Genomic DNA, 16665 nt, shown 5'->3' on the forward strand with positions numbered 1-16665 from the left:
ACTACTGGGCATATACCCAGAGAAAACCATAATTCCAAAAGACACATGTACCCCAATGTTCATTGCAGCACTATTTACCATAGCCAGGATATGGAAGCAACCTAAATGTCCATCAACAGAGGAATGGATAAAGAAGATGTGGTATATATATACAACGGCATATTAGCCATAAAAAGGAACGAATTTGGGTCATTTGTAGAGACGTGGGTGAACCTAGAGACTGTCATACAGAGTGAAGTAAGAAAGAGAAAAGCAAATATCATATATTAACGCATGTATGTGGAATCTAGAAAAATGATGTAGATGATCTTATTTGCAAAACAAATAGAGACACAGACGTAGAGAACAAACGTATGGACACCAAGGGGGAAGGGGGGTGGGGTGAATTGGGAGATTGGGACTGACATACATACACTATTGATACTATATATAAAATAGATAACTAATGAGAACCTACTGTGTATCTCAGGGAACTCTACTCAGTGCTCTGTGGTGACCTAAATGGGAAGGAAATCCCAAAATGAGGGGATATATGTACATGTATAGCTGATTCACTTTGCCATAGAGTAGAAACTAACACGACATTGTAAAGCAACTATATGCCAATAAAAATTAATTAAAAAAAAAGAAAGAAGTACACAGTATTTAAATGGTCAGTACTCATCTTCATTATCATCATTGTATAGTATTTATGAAACTATACAAGTTGAAAGACAACTTTCTAAAAGACTTTCTGTAAGACATTCACTCTAGTGTTCCAAGCTGTTAGAACAGGGCTTTGACATACAGTAGGCACTTAATAAATATCTGTGGCTTGATAGAATGAATAAACCAGTCAATCAACTATGTGCAATTTTATAGTGCTATGTATTAGTTAGAACATAATTAAATAAATTTTGCTTTTATTTTTGATTTTTTGTTGTTTTTTTTGTTTCCATTCTTTTTTTTTTTTTTTTTTTTGCGGTATGCGGGCCTCTCACTGTTGTGGCCTCTCCCATTGCGGAGCACAGGCTCCGGATGCACAGGCTCAGCGGCCATGGCTCACGGGCCCAGCCGCTCCGCGGCACGTGGGATCTTCCTGGACCGGGGCACGAACCCGTGTCCCCTGCATCGGCAGGCGGACTCTCAACCACTGCGCCACCAGGGAAGCCCCCTCCATTCTTTTTTTTAAACAACAAAGATAAATTTATAATTTCATACATAAATGCAGATTGCATACTATACATCATTTATTCACTTAACAAATGTAACTTGGAGGTAGTTTCATATCTGTACATCTAAAACTCATTTAAGAAATGCTACATCATATTCCATTGCATGGACACATCATACATATTGAAACAGATCTCAATAAATGAACATTTAAGTGGTTTCCAATGATTTGCTGTTATAAACAATGCACTTTTCACATATGTATGATTATACGTGTAAGACTGAGTATCTAGGAGTGAGTACGGTTGCTGGGTTAATGGATACATGAATTTAAAATTTTAAAAAATTTTATTTTATATTGGAGTATAGCTGGTTAACAATGTTATGTTAGTTTCAGGTATATAGCAAAAGTGATTCAGTTATACATATACATGTATCTGTTCTTTTTCAAGTTCTTTTCCCATTCAGGTTATTACAGAATATTAAGCAGAGTACCCTGTGCTATACAGTAGGTCCTTGTTGGTTATCTGTTTTAAATACAGCAGTGTGTATATGTCAATCCCAACCTCTCAATCTATTCCTCCCCCCTCCTGCCCACTTTTTTTTTTTTTTTTTTTTTTTTACATTTCACTGAAAACTTTTTATTAGCCTTTTGGATAGAAACGGGAATTTATTTGCCAGGAAGGATGATCCCATCATACTTCTGCTGGAACCAGTGCATGGCCTCCTTTTGCTGATTCTGTGTTTGGCCCCAGTGCAGCCTGTCCTGCGCTTCTTGTCTGCTGAAACCTGGCCTACCCAGCACCACATAGAAGTCCAGGCCGTAGATACCAATGCTTGGGTCATATTTGACCCCCAGATCAATGTGTTCTTGGATCCCAAAGCCAAAGTTTCCAGTGTCTGAGAAGTTATTTTTTCTTAACTCATACTCTTGCACCTTCAGACCTTTCTCCAGGATTTCTTCTGCCTTGGCCCCACGGACTGTGCAATGGACAGCAATTTTTTCATTTGTTCTGCTGCCAAAGGATCTGACGGTGTATTGAGCTTTGGAGAACACAGGGGTCTGGCCTGTAAGCTGCTCCAGCACGTTGGCTGCCCAGGTCAGCCTGTCTCCACTCTCCCCCACGCAGATGTTGAGGCGGAGCTTGCGGATGCGAAGTTCCCGCATGGGGTTCTCCTTCTCCCCTTGGTCCTGCGCCATGACGGGAAACAGGAAGAGCCTGCCCACTTCTTAAGACTTATCCGTGATCTTTTTTCTGATGACTCCAGATCTTTTCTCACTAAATTTCTGTTGTTTATTGAAGTATAATAAAAATATAAAAAAGATATGTCGTTAAGTGTACGGCTCAATGAATTATCCCAAAGTGAACATAACCAGCACCCAGAGCAAGAAATAGAACCCCAGAAGCTCCTTGATCCCCTTTTAGTCACTATCCCTAGCCAAGGTTAAAACCACAGTCTTCACTTCGAACATCAGAGAGTAGTTTTGCCTTTTAAACATACGGCATGTATTCTCTTGTGTTTGTCTGCTTTCATTCAACTTTGTTTCAGAAATTCACCTTTGTTACTCTTTGAAGTAATAGTTTACTCATTCTCATTGTTGTATAGTATTTTATTTTATGACTGTACCACAATTCATGCATCCATTTATTTATTTAAATTTATTTTAATAAAAGTTATTTATTTAACTTTTATTGGAGTATAGTTGCTTTACAGTGTTGTGTTAGTTTCTACTGTACAGCAAAGTGAATCAGCTATACGTATACATATATACCCTCTTTTTTGGATTTCCTTCCTATTTAGGTCACCACAGAGCACTGAGTAGAGTTCCCTGGCTATACAGTAGGTTCTCATTAGTTATCTATTGTATGCACAGTATCAGTAGTGTATATGTGTCAATCTCAATCTCCCAATTCATCCCCCCCCCCTTGGTGTCCCTACGTTTGTTCTCTACGTCTGTCTCTTATTTCTGTTTTGCGTATAAGATCATCTGTATACCATTTTTCTAGATTCCACATATATGCATTAATATATGATATTTCTTTTTCTCTTTATGACCTACTTCACTCTATATGACATTTATTTATTGATGGATATTTAGATTGCTTCCAGTTGGGCTTTTATTGATAGTGCTTTTATGAACATTCTTGTACATGTTTTTTTGTGGATATATGTACACATTTCTTTTGGGATGTATACTTAGGAATGAAATTGTTGAATCTTACAGAATGTGTATACATTCAGCTTCATAGATACTGCCAAATAATTTTCCAAAGTGATTGTACCATTTTACACTCCCATCAGCAGAGTATGAGAGTTCTAGTTGCTCTGTATCCTTTCTAGTGCTTTGTATATGTGTGTGTGTGTTTGGTGGGTGGTCTTTAAACATTTTTAAATGTGATATTTGGTTCTCTTTCTTGTGTAGTGAGTTTTCTTTCTCTTCTCCACAACATTATGAGCTCCATAGGATAGTAATTGTTTTATCTTAAAAACTGGCACAAGGGCTGGCATATTGTGGGTATTTAATAAAGGTTCGATAAATGAAACATGTATGCATGGCATGTGTATGGATAAGAACTAGAAGGATATAATAAGAAATAGCCATACAGGTGGTTGGGTTTGTTCATTCAACAAATGTTTGAGGGTTTCCTGTATATAATACACTGTACTTGATTCTGGTACTACACCTAGTTCCTACCCTCATGGATATTTTTGGTGTTGGTGATAGAAAATAAGTGTGTGTAGTAAATATATAATTGTACATTGTAATGAGTACTATGAGTAAAGTGAACAGGGTACTGCTATGATAGAGAATAATGGGATGATAAGAAACTATTTTAGATAAAGTGGTCAGAAAAGGCCTCTTTGAAAACGTGACATTTGAGTATTTTGGGGTATTTTTTCTCTTTCACAGAAAGTTACTTGATATCTTTTTGGTTTAAACAGAGGAAAAATTAATGTTTTTAAAGGTCAAGGGAATCTTTTGGGGGGGCAAGGACAAGAATGGGTAATACAAAAAAGTAAATGTGTGTATTTATAGATATGTTTAGGTATGGGGTACCTAGATGTTGTCCTTGGTGCTGGATACCTAGGTACTTTGGTAGTTCAATATTGTGTTCAGTGTTACCCATAAATAGTGATAGGACAGCAGTTGGTGAGACAGTCACAGAAGGAATCCATTGGTTACTCCTGGAGCTATAGGGGAAGAAAAAGATCATGACATACACCTTGCCCCAAAGCACAGCTTGTTGAAACTGCTGTTAGTTGTGTTCTTTGAGCCTGTTTAAGTGCTTCATTTTCTAGTGGACCATTACACTGATATATGTGATGTAATGGGAGGTGTTCTGTGTTTAGTCTCTGTGTTACAGAGCCTGCTTGATACCTGTGAATTAAAGCGTAAGTGTTCTTGGGACTGACCAGAAGAATCCTGACTAATCTTTTAATATCCTTGTTTGGAAAGAAAAGTAAATAGTAACTCTGCACATTTAGAAATTCTATTTTTTTCCTTCATTAGGATTAAAGAAAAAATCATTTTCATTTCATGTGTCCTATCTCTTGGAATAAGCCAGAATTGAACTCTCCTGCTGCTCCTTCCCCACCCCTTTATATTGTAAAGGAAATATAACATTACTGAGAGTTTGGAAACTAGATTCTTAAACTCTTCCATAATTCTACCAGCATAGCAAAATAACTCTTTCATTTCTGTGTGTTCCTTTTTAGACTTGCCCCTGTGCATTCATGTGTTTACCTATAATTTTATACATATTACAAGTGTGTTTTCATGTTGCTAAAAATAATAATCTCTAATGTAAACTGTGGACTTTAGGTGATAATGTGTCAGTGTAGGTTCATCCATTGTAACAAATGTACCACTCTCTTGGGGGATGTTGATAGTGGAGGATGTTGTGGATGTGTGGGAGGGGGTATGTGGGAGCAGTCTGTACTTTCTGCTCATTTTTGGTGTGAACCTAAAACTGCTTTTAAAAATAAAGCCTATTAAAAATCTGATTATCTGATTTCCCATTGAGTGACTGTACCTTAATTTAATTAACCACCTCCTTTCTTATTGGCGTTATTCCCCAGTTTTCACTCTTGTGAACAATGCTACAATGAGGATCTCTTGCATATTGTTTTTTTCCTTAGGAATTTATTTTCAAAACTATGTTTACTCGTCTTGATTATAATAATACCAACCTGGTAGGATTGTGGTGAGGATTACATAAGGTAATATATGTAAGGCAAATACATAGTGCCTGGCATATAATTTTAACTAATGGCTGTTATATTGCCAAAGTGCTTTCAAATGCAGTGTGAACATTGGAGGAAGACAGTTCTGATCTGAACAACAATGATGTTGATAACGATGGTGATGATGAAAACTTTTACTGTTTATTGAGTACCTATTTTGTGAAAGGTACTTTATGTTCTTTTACTTATTCAGATATTCAGCAGATGTTTATTGAGCATGTAGTAGGCAACATTAGGAACTGAGTTAAGCAAGGCTAGAAAGATTTTGTATTTTTTACTTTGAAGCATCTCTGATCACATTAACCCTCTAAGTGAATGCTCAGTGTTGCTTACCTCTGTTTTTTTTTTTTTTTTTTAAATCCCCCAGTGGCCCCAGATGAGCCAGGCCCTAGCATGTGGTGGATCAGTAGTAGACATTCAGCTAAGTAGGAAGTATCATACCACAAATAAGGTGAGACTTACAAGTTCTTTCTATGTCTATAGCATGCTTTCACACAAGTGTTCTTACTTGAAGTTCAGCAAAATTGTTAGCTGGATGAGGCAAGAAATTTTATCAAATGCAGAAGGTGAGGCTCAGGGAAGTAAAGTGACTTGCCCAAGGTCACAAGGATGGGAAGAGACAGACCAACTGAATATTGGAACCTAAGGTGTCTGATCCCATGTCCTATATTTCTTCCATTGTACTCTCTTGCTTGGAAAACACTTTAGAGAAAAAGTGTCGTAGATTTTTTTATATGTTAAAAATAAAGTAATATTTAACTTACGGAGAATTTCTTATTGGATGTATAGCCTGCCTTCATTTAGAGAGGCTTAGCATTAGAATAGGTTTTCCTTTGAATTTATTTGCAGATTACAAAACTTATATCTCCTATAGTCATTAATAAAAAATACAAGAGTTTAAAAACATTTATTCAGTGCATGCTTTGATTGATTATGACTTTGAATGACTTTTGACTGCTGTCAGACAGTATTTTTCTTTCCTTTTCCCATAATGTCAATAAACATAGAACATGTTTCTCAGAATTGTTCTTTGGGAGGTGGGGGGTCAAGATTTCTTTTTTAAAGTACTCTTTTCCGTAGAACTTTTATTCTGATGCCCCAGATCTATCATTTCCTAGACATGGGTTCTTAGACATATGGTCAGTGAGGTGGGTATGTCTGCTCTGGAATTTAGAGGGCACCTATTAGGGTTCCAGATGTGTTTGTACTGAGTGATAAGGTACCCAGAAAAATGAGAATTAAAAATTCTAGGTAAAAAAAAAAAATCTAAGCAATAAAAAATGCCCTTGGAGCCTAGTGAGAAATAAAAGCATTCTTTTCAAAAAACTTCTTTGCAACTAATTTTGGTTTCCTTCTTTTTGAATAAATAGCTTTCTTCTACCAAGGATTCCCCACAGCCTGTTGAGGAGAAGGTTGGTGCCTTCACAAAGATAATAGAAGCCATGGGATTCACAGGACCTTTGAAATACAGTAAATGGGTAAAGTTTTTTAAGTTTTTTTCATTTTTCTTCTTGAGCTTTGTGCTTTCTGCTCTTCACAGAAGAATTTTTTAAAGCTTCTGCTTTGCTTTTTGTGAAATGCTTATATTATTTTGAGAGCTTCAAAATATGTTGTTGTCCCCTTGCCCCCCATTCCACGTCAGGTCTATACAGCATGTGGGGCTGAAATAGTCCCTCTACTCCCTTAACCTGATTGCTTAGAAGTATCTCAGTAGCAGGCAATCCAATAACACTGGTCTTTCCAGGTCTTTGCTACATGTTATGCCATATAGATGAGTTCTAAGAAGTTAGATGGGCCAAATGTTCTGATGGGCACTGCTGTTAAGGAAACACTCTCTGTGATTCATAAGTGATTTCCCCTAGGTCATTGTAGTGACTTCCTTTAAAATTTTACTAATAAGCATTTTTTAAATTAATCAATTCTATGATTTATTGTAATTCATATTATGAGGGCTGTTTGCTAACTGTGTCATTCCTAATCACGACTTAGCCTAGCATGTTATCTGGGTTTTTTTTTTGTTGTTGTTGTTGTTGTTGTTGTTGTTGTGGTACGCGGGCCTCTCACTGTTGTGGCCTCTCCCGTTGTGGAGCACAGGCTCCGGACGCGAGGCTCAGCGGCCATGGCTCACGGGCCCAGCCGCTCCGCGGCATGTGGGATCCTCCCAGACCGGGGCACGAACCCGTGTCCCCTGCATCAGCAGGTGGACTCTCAACCACTGCGCCACCAGGGAAGCCCATGTTATCTGTTTTATGGTACTTGCTATAAATGAATGAATGTCCTCTCTACATGAGGTGCTACTGCCCCTGGACTTTTATAGCAATGCCTCTAACCAATTAAAATAATAAAACACAAGTCATTGGGTTTTTCTCAGCCCAGTTATCTCTTAGTACTACAGTTTCTCTCTACAGTTATGGCAAAAGTACATTTTAATACTTTTCAAGGTTGCTAGAATGTTGGATAAGCCTAATCAGCCATAAGTTATATATTAAAGCAAACCAACACAAAGCAGTAGGGAAGACTTTTCTAGAAAACATCATAACTTTGCCCAAAATGACTAAATTATTCCAGGTACACCATTTTAACAAGTTGGAGTAAAATTAGAATTTCAGTTTTATTGTGGACTTTACTTTTAGTTTCTTCTTATGATATCTGACTCTCTTCCTAACATTTCTCACTGTAGCAAATATAGGCTTCTCTCTATAATCTCCGTTTTACATAAATTGAACGGTGATTCCACAGCATTTTGTTTGTAAGGGGCTTTGAAAAGTATAGAAGATAATACACACATAACTAGGTTATAATGATGTCCTTGAGACCCCAAGGTTATGAAGTGTCTTCTTAATCATTAATGAAATATTAGTTATGCTCATTAAAGTTATCTTTTTTTACATCATAATTCTTTGACAAATGATAATCACTGGTATATTTGGTAATATTATTAACCAGGATCTTTTCCTGTATGAAAAAAATATTTGCGATAATATATTTGGATTGAAAAACTTAAAATATGTGTTTTGTTTGAAAGTAAGAAATTAAAAGGGAAATGAGAACAGAAAGAAAGAAAGGAAAGAGAAAAAATTTACTGTTTTATTCATTTCTTGATGGTTGAGTTCCACTCGGTTGCTTCCATATGCTTTGTCTCGTCCGTATTTTTATGATTCCAGGGGGAAAGTTGGCTACCATTTGGAGGATTACTAAATCATTAGGAAAATTTCTTCACTGTTTAAGTTAGTCTCTGATTTTTCTTGGTTCCCTTGTGACCTCAACTAAGTCCCTAATATTTGCATTTAAAAACTCTTTTGTGATGTGGCAGTGTCTACTTCCTGTAACCTTCATTTTTTAAATTTGTAACATCAAAACATCAAAGTATGACATTCTAGTATATTTTGGGTGGGAAGATGTAGGTATAATTTTCCGTATTGAAAGATTGAGAGCCCTTTTCAGCAAATGTTGACTCAGAAATCTATGGCAGACACGTGTATTGGGTTGCACTGGCAAGAATCTTTGAATTTTGTGTTTTCTCATGTCTTTCATCAGGGAGTAAAATGTCTGCTTGTCTCTGCATCAGCAGTATCAGCCAGCTTTCCTCCATCTTTTTATGTAATGTTTTCATGCATAGTTCCATTTTTCTTCTAGATCCATATTTAGGAATTTAAATGTGGCTTTCCCTTACCTCTTTGATTATCCTGAAATAACCATTCTTTTTCATTATCTTTATGGAGCAATATCAGATAAGATAAGGATAACATTTAACAGATTGAGCCACATGTCATTGAATAGGCAGTTTTCAGATTAGCATTAAGCCAAAAAGTTATTCCTGTTCTGAAGGACACTGACAAACTGGAATGCATTCAGAAGTGGGCAGTGAGCCTTGTGAAGGCTTCAGAAACTGTTGAATGCAGAGTGGTTGAAGGAAATAGGGATACTTTGCCTGGAAAAGAGAAGACATAATGGTTCTTCTCAGGTGTTTGAGGGGCAAATGTTAAAAAAAAAATGGAGACTTAATCTGAGGTATTCCAGTGTGCAGATAATGTTTACTGAATGTTACATGAAGCAGATTTATGTTCAGTATAACAAAACTTTAGCAAGAATTGTCCTCCAGTGGGATAGGTAGCCTCACAAGGTCATTGGACTTGTTTGAACAGGGGCCCGGATAGTTGACCGTGAATCAAGAATGCTGTAGAAGGAATTCCAGTACAGAATAGAAAGTTCAAATGACTTCAAAGCCCCTTCCAACTCTCACACAGTTGTTTCAGTGTAGGCCTTTTACTAGATTCGTTTTTTATCTTGTAGGTTGGTACAAAATGCATCAGTTAGTGGGAGAGCTGATTCTCATTTCCTAAACCTGTCTTAGGTGCTTGTGTTTTAGTCAAGTAGACTGATGAAGTCTTCCAAAGTTAGAATGAAGTCATCTGAGGACCAGAACAATTTGTATTGACTGGATGGAAATTTAGTCCACCTACTTCTTTAACTTATATTAGTGCATGAATCTTGAAGAGGCTCTTTCCCCGAGTTGTTATTTCCAGTCCCTGTGTGATGGTCTTAAGGGACTTGCTTTAGAGATTTGTCCAGGAAAATGGCTCACCCAAGTATAAAGGTTTGGCCTCGCTGCAGGAAAAGTGAGGAACTATAAAATGCTCCTGATTGCTGCAATATGAGCACTGTATAAATACACTGGCCAATCTGGTGAGGTCTTCATTATTTGTAATGAATACTTGCTTCATGAACATGTTGTGGGGAAAAACCTCTTTCTCATGGAACGATTTGGGCCTTGGAGGCAAGTGTGCCTTTCCTTAGGCAGAGTGATTAATTATGAACCAGAAGACTATATATGAGAATCAGAAGGAAACTGCCGAGTTAAAAAAAAAAATCAAGACATAGGCCATTAGGAATTTTACTTAAAATTATAAATGTATTGATAGTTGAACTAAGCCTTAAGTTCCATGAAAAGAGTTTTTAACTGCTTTGTTTACTGCTGTATTCCTAGTGTCCAAATCAGTTTTAGGCACTGAGTTCGGTGCTCAATAACTTATTTGTTGACTGAAACAAAAGTTTATAGATGTCCTAAACTCTCTGTTTCAGGGATAGGAATAGGCCTGTCAAGGCCAAAGCATTAGGATAACGATATCATTAGGATATCATTAGTTTGGTAATGGTACAAACCAGTGCTTCCCAAAATGTGTTCTATGTCAAATACTTCCCAGAACCTCAGGTGTTAAAAAGTTAAACATGCTTCTTTTTTAGATTGCTGATATGGTGAATTGCACTTATTGATTTGTGAATGTTGAATCAACTTGGCATTTCTGGGATAAATCCCAGTTGATCATGATATGATCTCCTTTTAAAATATTGATGTTAGTATTTTGTTAAGGAGTTTTGGATCTATGCTTATGAAGGCTATGGTTTTGTAGTTTTGTTTTCTTCTGATGACTGGTTTTGACACCAGGGTAATGTTGGCTCATAGAATGAGCTGGGAAGTGTTCTTTCCTCTTTTTTTCTGGAAGAGTTTGTGTGGATTTGGTATCATTTCTTTAGATATTCAATAGATTTCTCTAGTGATGCCATCAAGCCTGGAGTTTTCTTTGGGGAAAGGTTTTTAGCCACAATCCAATTTTTTTTTTTTTTTTTTTGCGGTATGCGGGCCTCTCACTGTTGTGGCCTCCCCCGTTGCGGAGCACAGGCTCCGGACGCGCAGGCTCAGCGGCCACGGCTCACGGGCCCAGCCGCTCCGCGGCATATGGGATCCTCCCAGACCGGGGCACGAACCCGTATCCCCTGCATCGGCAGGCGGACTCTCAACCACTTGCGCCACCAGGGAGGCCCCACAATCCAATTTTTAAAATAGAGATAAGACTATTCATGTTATTTATTTATTCTAGTGAGCTTTGGTAGTTTGTATCTTGCAATGAATTTGTCCATTTCATCTGAGTAATCACATTTATTGGCCTAAAGTTGTTCAAAATATTCCCTTATTATCCTATTAATATCTTTAGGATATGTAGTGATGTTCCTCTCCTCTCTGATTCCTGATGTTGGTAATTTGTATCTTCTCTGTTTTTCCTTCTTTCCCCCCCAGATCAGTTCTACTAAATTTTTGTCAATTTTATTGATATTTTCAGAGAACCAGCTTTGGCCTCTTTTGATTTTCTGTGTTATTTTTCTGTCTTCAATTTCATTGATTTCTGCTCTTATCTTTATATATAATTCTTTCTGCTTGCTTTTAGGTTTAATTTGCTCTTTCTTTTTTAGTGTCTCACCATTTGTTTAAATGTGGACTTCCAATGCTGATTTACTGCCCATATAAGTATATCTGATTTCCATTTGTTATATGTTCTGTTCTGTTTTCCCCCATATGAACTTTAGACTAAAATCATTGAAAACTTAACATTAGCAAATGAAAAAATCTTAATTGCAATCAAAGACATAATACTTTATTATAGGTATTTCTGCCCATCAGAAACTGAAATGTGAATATTATATAGTATTGGATACAGTATATCCTTGGTGACTTTGAACCTTAATAACAAAACAGCTTTGCTAAAATTCTAGATTGGTTTTTCTTCAGTTGCTATGCAATTCTCTTTGCATATCCTTTTTTTTTTTTTTTTTTTTTTGCGGTACGCGGGCCTCTCACTGTTGTGGCCTCTCCCGTTGCGGAGCACAGGCTCCGGACGCGCAGGCTCAGTGGCCATGGCTCATGGGCCCAGCCGCTCCGCGGCACGCGGGATCCTCCCGGACCAGGGCACGAACCCGTGTCCCCTGCATCGGCAGGCGGACTCTCAACCACTGCGCCACCCGGGAAGACCAGCATATACATATTTTTTAGTCTGTGTATATTTGAGTAATTTTCTCTGTCATTTTAAGGAAAAATAAGCTTCTACGAGCCTTATGTTGATGGACTAATTTAATTGTATCCTTAAGGAAATATTTTGAAAGCCCTTAGAAATTCTTCTTCTTTTAATACTGAGTTGGTCTTCAGACCTACAGTTCAACCCTTACAAGAATTTATTTTTCATTTTTAGGTTTTTGTGAAGGCATAATGTACATACAGTAAAATATACAAATCTTAAGTGTACAGCTCAGTGAATAAATTAAAATCACCACCCAGATCAAGATTCTAAGAGGGGCTTCCCTGGTGGCGCAGTGGTTGAGAGTCCACCTGCCAATGCAGGAGACGCGGGTTCGTGCCGCGGTCCGGGAGGATCCCACATGCCGCGGAGCGGCTGGGCCCGTGAGCCATGGCCGCTGAGCCTGCGCGTCCGGAGCCTGTGCTCCGCAACGGGAGAGGCCACAACGGTGAGAGGCCCGCGTACGGCAAAAAAAAAAAAAAAAAAAAGATTCTAAGAGAATTCTTAGTGCTTTGGGGAATAGTAAAATGTTGATCCTTTTACTATATTTTACATTCATTAGAAACTCTTATTTATAAACATAGTATTCTGTTAATCAGCAAACTATAAAACTAGGGAAAACATAAAAATAAAATGACCCCCTCCCTTCAGGGAAAAAAAAGACTTACAGAATAGTTAATAGGGCTTCTGAGGAAAGATCAAAGGATGGAGAGTTTTGTTTGTTTGATTTTGGTCAGGAGAATGGGTAATTTTTTTAATATAAAGGGTTTCAGATTATAAAGAATTAATGTGGATGGTTCTGCATGGTGGTTTAGAGGCTGAAACGTGGTAAAATGGGTTTGAATTAAAGGAGAGAGTTTGTCTAAATATTGGAAAAACCTTTTTGACATTTTGATGCCAAAATCGTAAAATTGTGTGAGGTCTGTGAATGGTTAGAGACAGGTTTGGACCCATCCTTCTAGTTGAAAAAAATATAAGATTCTGTGACCTACATCTAATGGCACTAGAACATTCACTTGTTCATGTCTTGAGCTTGGTTTTATTTTCTTTGTCTAGAAGATTAAGATTGCGGCCCTGCGCATGTATACTAGCTGTGTGGAGAAAACTGACTTCGAGGAATTCTTTCAAAGTAAGTTACTATTTTTGATAGTTGTGAAAAGGAAATGAATCTACTTTTCATTTTTATGATTGTGTCTTGGTAGGATCGTTTTTTTTTTTTAAGTTACTAGTAAGATAGTTTTTCCTGAACAAAATGTATAATAAAAGCTGCTTATTTTTCTCTTTTAATAGAATAAACAAAGGCCAAAAGAACCCTATAAATAAGACATTTTAACAAGTTTGAAAAAAGACCTAAAAATTTGTCCAGTACTTTGACATCATCATTCCCTCTTGTCCATACATCCATCTTTTTACATAAGAGTACTCAGAGTAAACACATCCTGTTTTATGTTCTGGATGTTTTACTCAGTATTTTTGACATGAACTTCTGCCCAATCATTCCTCTTTTATTTCTAGTTTATAATTGTTTTAGTTAACCCTGGAATATGCCTCATGATTTTTCTTCTTTGTGTAGAAGGACTGTTGAGTCAAAAGGCACATATAATTTTATTTTTATCCCATTGATAAATTCTTTCCAAAAGTGTTTTACTGGTTTAGATCATCATCACTAGCAGTTGATTATATCAATACAGTATTTGTTTTGTTAATGTAAACTGATGTAGTTATAAACAAGTCATTTAAAGCAGATACTTATAAAGTCATTGGGAAAGTTTAAGCTGTTTCCAGTTCCACAGATTTTGGAAGGAAATGTGTTCTGTGCACATCTGTGCACATCTGTGGTAATAGTCATTATCCTCAAAGCAACAAACACTTAACTAAATATACTTGATATTTTTCATGGACAGCCAATAATTATATATAATTATGTTAACAGCAATGAAGAAAGAGATGAAGTTTTGATTATTTAATAACTATTTTGTTTTTTTTTAATTAAATGCAAGTTTTGTCGATTTTACTATTTCAGCAGATTGGTACAATATTTCATTGGAAACTTAAAATACCATGCTGAGTTGTAATCCTAATTTAGTATCCACCTTCCATTTCTTATTTACTCATAGTCAGGAAAGAAAACTTTCCTCCTTCTTTTTTAATCTCTAACAATTTCTTACTTTAGGAGAAATTAGTCTGAAAGGAGAAATATTCTTTCTCTACCTGATGAAGAGACTATTAATATTAGAAGCTGGATTTTTCTTAAGTGGTTTCTTGAATCCATGTGCTCAAGTATTTTTCATCAGATCTTTTTAAAACCTCATCCTACACATCTATTTAATATTAAATAACTCATAAACTTATTATAATTATTTTGAAAGGATGTTTACTAGCTATCTTTGTTTAGCTAATCCTCATTATTGAAGATTCTTGAATAGTGAGGCTCTTATTACATATTTATGTAACATATTCATGCTTCAGTTTATAATCTGTTATAAACTACTTATAAAAATAAAAGTTTATTAAAATTATTAACTATTATATTTTAATAATTCACACTTACATGGTATGCTTTTACTTTTGTCTCATTTAGGAATTACAAAACGTTGTGAGACCGGAAGGGCTTGTATTCTTTTTTTTTTTTTTTTTGCGGTATGCGGGCCTCTCACCGTTGTGGCCTCCCCCGCTGCGGAGCACAGGCTCCGGACGCGCAGGCTCCGGACGCGCAGGCTCAGCGGCCATGGCCCACGGGCCCAGCCGCTCCGCGGCATATGGGATCCTCCCAGACCGGGGCACGAACCCGTATCCCCTGCATCGGCAGGCGGACTCCCAACCACTTGCGCCACCAGGGAGGCCCAGGGCTTGTATTCTTATTTTCATTTTTCTTTTGTTTTCAGAAATAATTGAAACTTATAAAAAAGCTAAGTGATTTGCCCAAGGTTGCTTAGTCAAGCCTTGATCCTGTGTCATCTGGCTTAAAATCCAGGAATTTTTCTACTATAACATATTGCCTGTGAATGAAAATAACTGCAAAATAGAAATTGTAATCCATTTTAATATTTTTGTGTTTTATAATTTTTTGTATTTTACAGTTTTCTTTTTAAAAATTTTATTTATTATTTATTTTTATTTTTGGCTGCGTTGTGTCTTCATTGCTGTGCACGGGCTTTCTGTAGCTGCGGCGAGTGGGGGCTACTCTTCGTTGTGGCGCGCAGGCTTCTCATTGTGGTGGCTTCTCTTGTTGTGGAGCACGGGCTCTAGGCGCGCAGGCTTCAGTAGTTGTGGCACGCAGGCTCAGTAGTTGTGGCACGCGAGCTCTGGAGCGCAGGCTCAGTAGTTGTGGCACACGGGCTTAGTTGCTCCGTGGCATGTGGGATCTTCCCGGACCAGGGCTCGAACCTGTGTCCCCTGCATTGGCAGGCGGATTCTTAACCACTGCGCCGCCAGGGAAGCCCTATTTTATAGTTTTTAAATGAGACCTACCTCTGTGAGATGTTCTGTTAGTATTGTGAACTGATGTTTATGTATGTTAGAGTGTGTACATCTCAGTGAGCTTTGTCCTAGCCTTGCCCTTTGAAGTAGTTATCTGATGTCACATTTTTCAGTGACACCACTCTTAGTTCAGGTTTTCTAAGGCTCACTTTGAGAATTACCTTTTAGACCTATATCACGTTCCTTTGTATTATGCTCCATTGTGGTCCATCTTTGTCATTTGTGGTTAGATTAAATTTCAGAATCAAGCCAAAGTGGTTCCAAACTGTGGCCAGTGAATAAAGAGCAAATCTGAAAAGTACCATTTAGAGGCAGATAAAGAATATCTATAAAATAATGAGACTGACTTTCTTGCATCTTGGATTCTAAAGAGTAGGACAGACAGGTTTGGGGTAAAAGAAGAGAATGTGTATAGATATATTGCTTTCTAAGATTACATCTTTAAAGTGGCTATTGCTCCCTTGGATTTTTGGTATTTTAGGGCTTGACTTTTAGAGTCCTGAGAATTCAGTAGCTTTTTAAAAGGATAGAGAGTCCCAGGTAGCTGGTCAGTGTCATTCTCACTCTTCCAACAAAAGTGAGACCAGTTATATTTCATGAAGATTGAGTTCTTTACTCAGTAAACAATATGCCTATCAGCCTCTTGGACAAGCCCTCACAAAATGCCAAAGTTATAGATACTCTGTCATCTCAGAGCCAAAGTGTTCAGACGTCTTGATCCAGAGACCTAGATATTGGGGATTCTGACTGGTGAGATACCTTAAGAGCCAACTCTTGTTTCCAAGATGTTCTGATGATGTCATTGTGGCATAAATGAGTGTACCCTCTGTGAGCAGGCAGTGTTTGCTAACTGGTCTTTTGGAGATCATTTCTGTTATAAAGAGCACTTAGGGGCAGAGGCATCCAGCCAGTCAATAAAGCTTGTGTTTAATACCAC

At 37.3% G+C, this 16665-nt stretch overlaps 1 protein-coding gene and 1 pseudogene across 2 annotated transcripts in view; one reads left to right on the forward strand and one right to left on the reverse strand.

The window, feature by feature from the left end:
• LOC132476335 (ubiquinol-cytochrome-c reductase complex assembly factor 1) overlaps positions 1-16665 on the forward strand; it is a 94614-nt gene that overhangs the window by 17167 nt on the left and 60782 nt on the right. For both annotated transcript variants that reach the window (XM_060078223.1, XM_060078224.1), the window contains 3 exons: positions 5768-5851; positions 6771-6878; positions 13305-13377. In XM_060078223.1, the coding sequence (XP_059934206.1) occupies positions 5768-5851; positions 6771-6878; positions 13305-13377 (265 nt within the window). The remainder of the gene's footprint in view (positions 1-5767; positions 5852-6770; positions 6879-13304; positions 13378-16665) is intronic.
• LOC132476379 (large ribosomal subunit protein uL5-like) lies at positions 1767-2365 on the reverse strand (annotated as a pseudogene).

The sequence above is a fragment of the Mesoplodon densirostris genome, chromosome 16 (genome assembly GCF_025265405.1).
Source record: "Mesoplodon densirostris isolate mMesDen1 chromosome 16, mMesDen1 primary haplotype, whole genome shotgun sequence".
In the NCBI taxonomy this organism is placed as follows: Eukaryota; Metazoa; Chordata; class Mammalia; order Artiodactyla; family Ziphiidae; genus Mesoplodon; species Mesoplodon densirostris.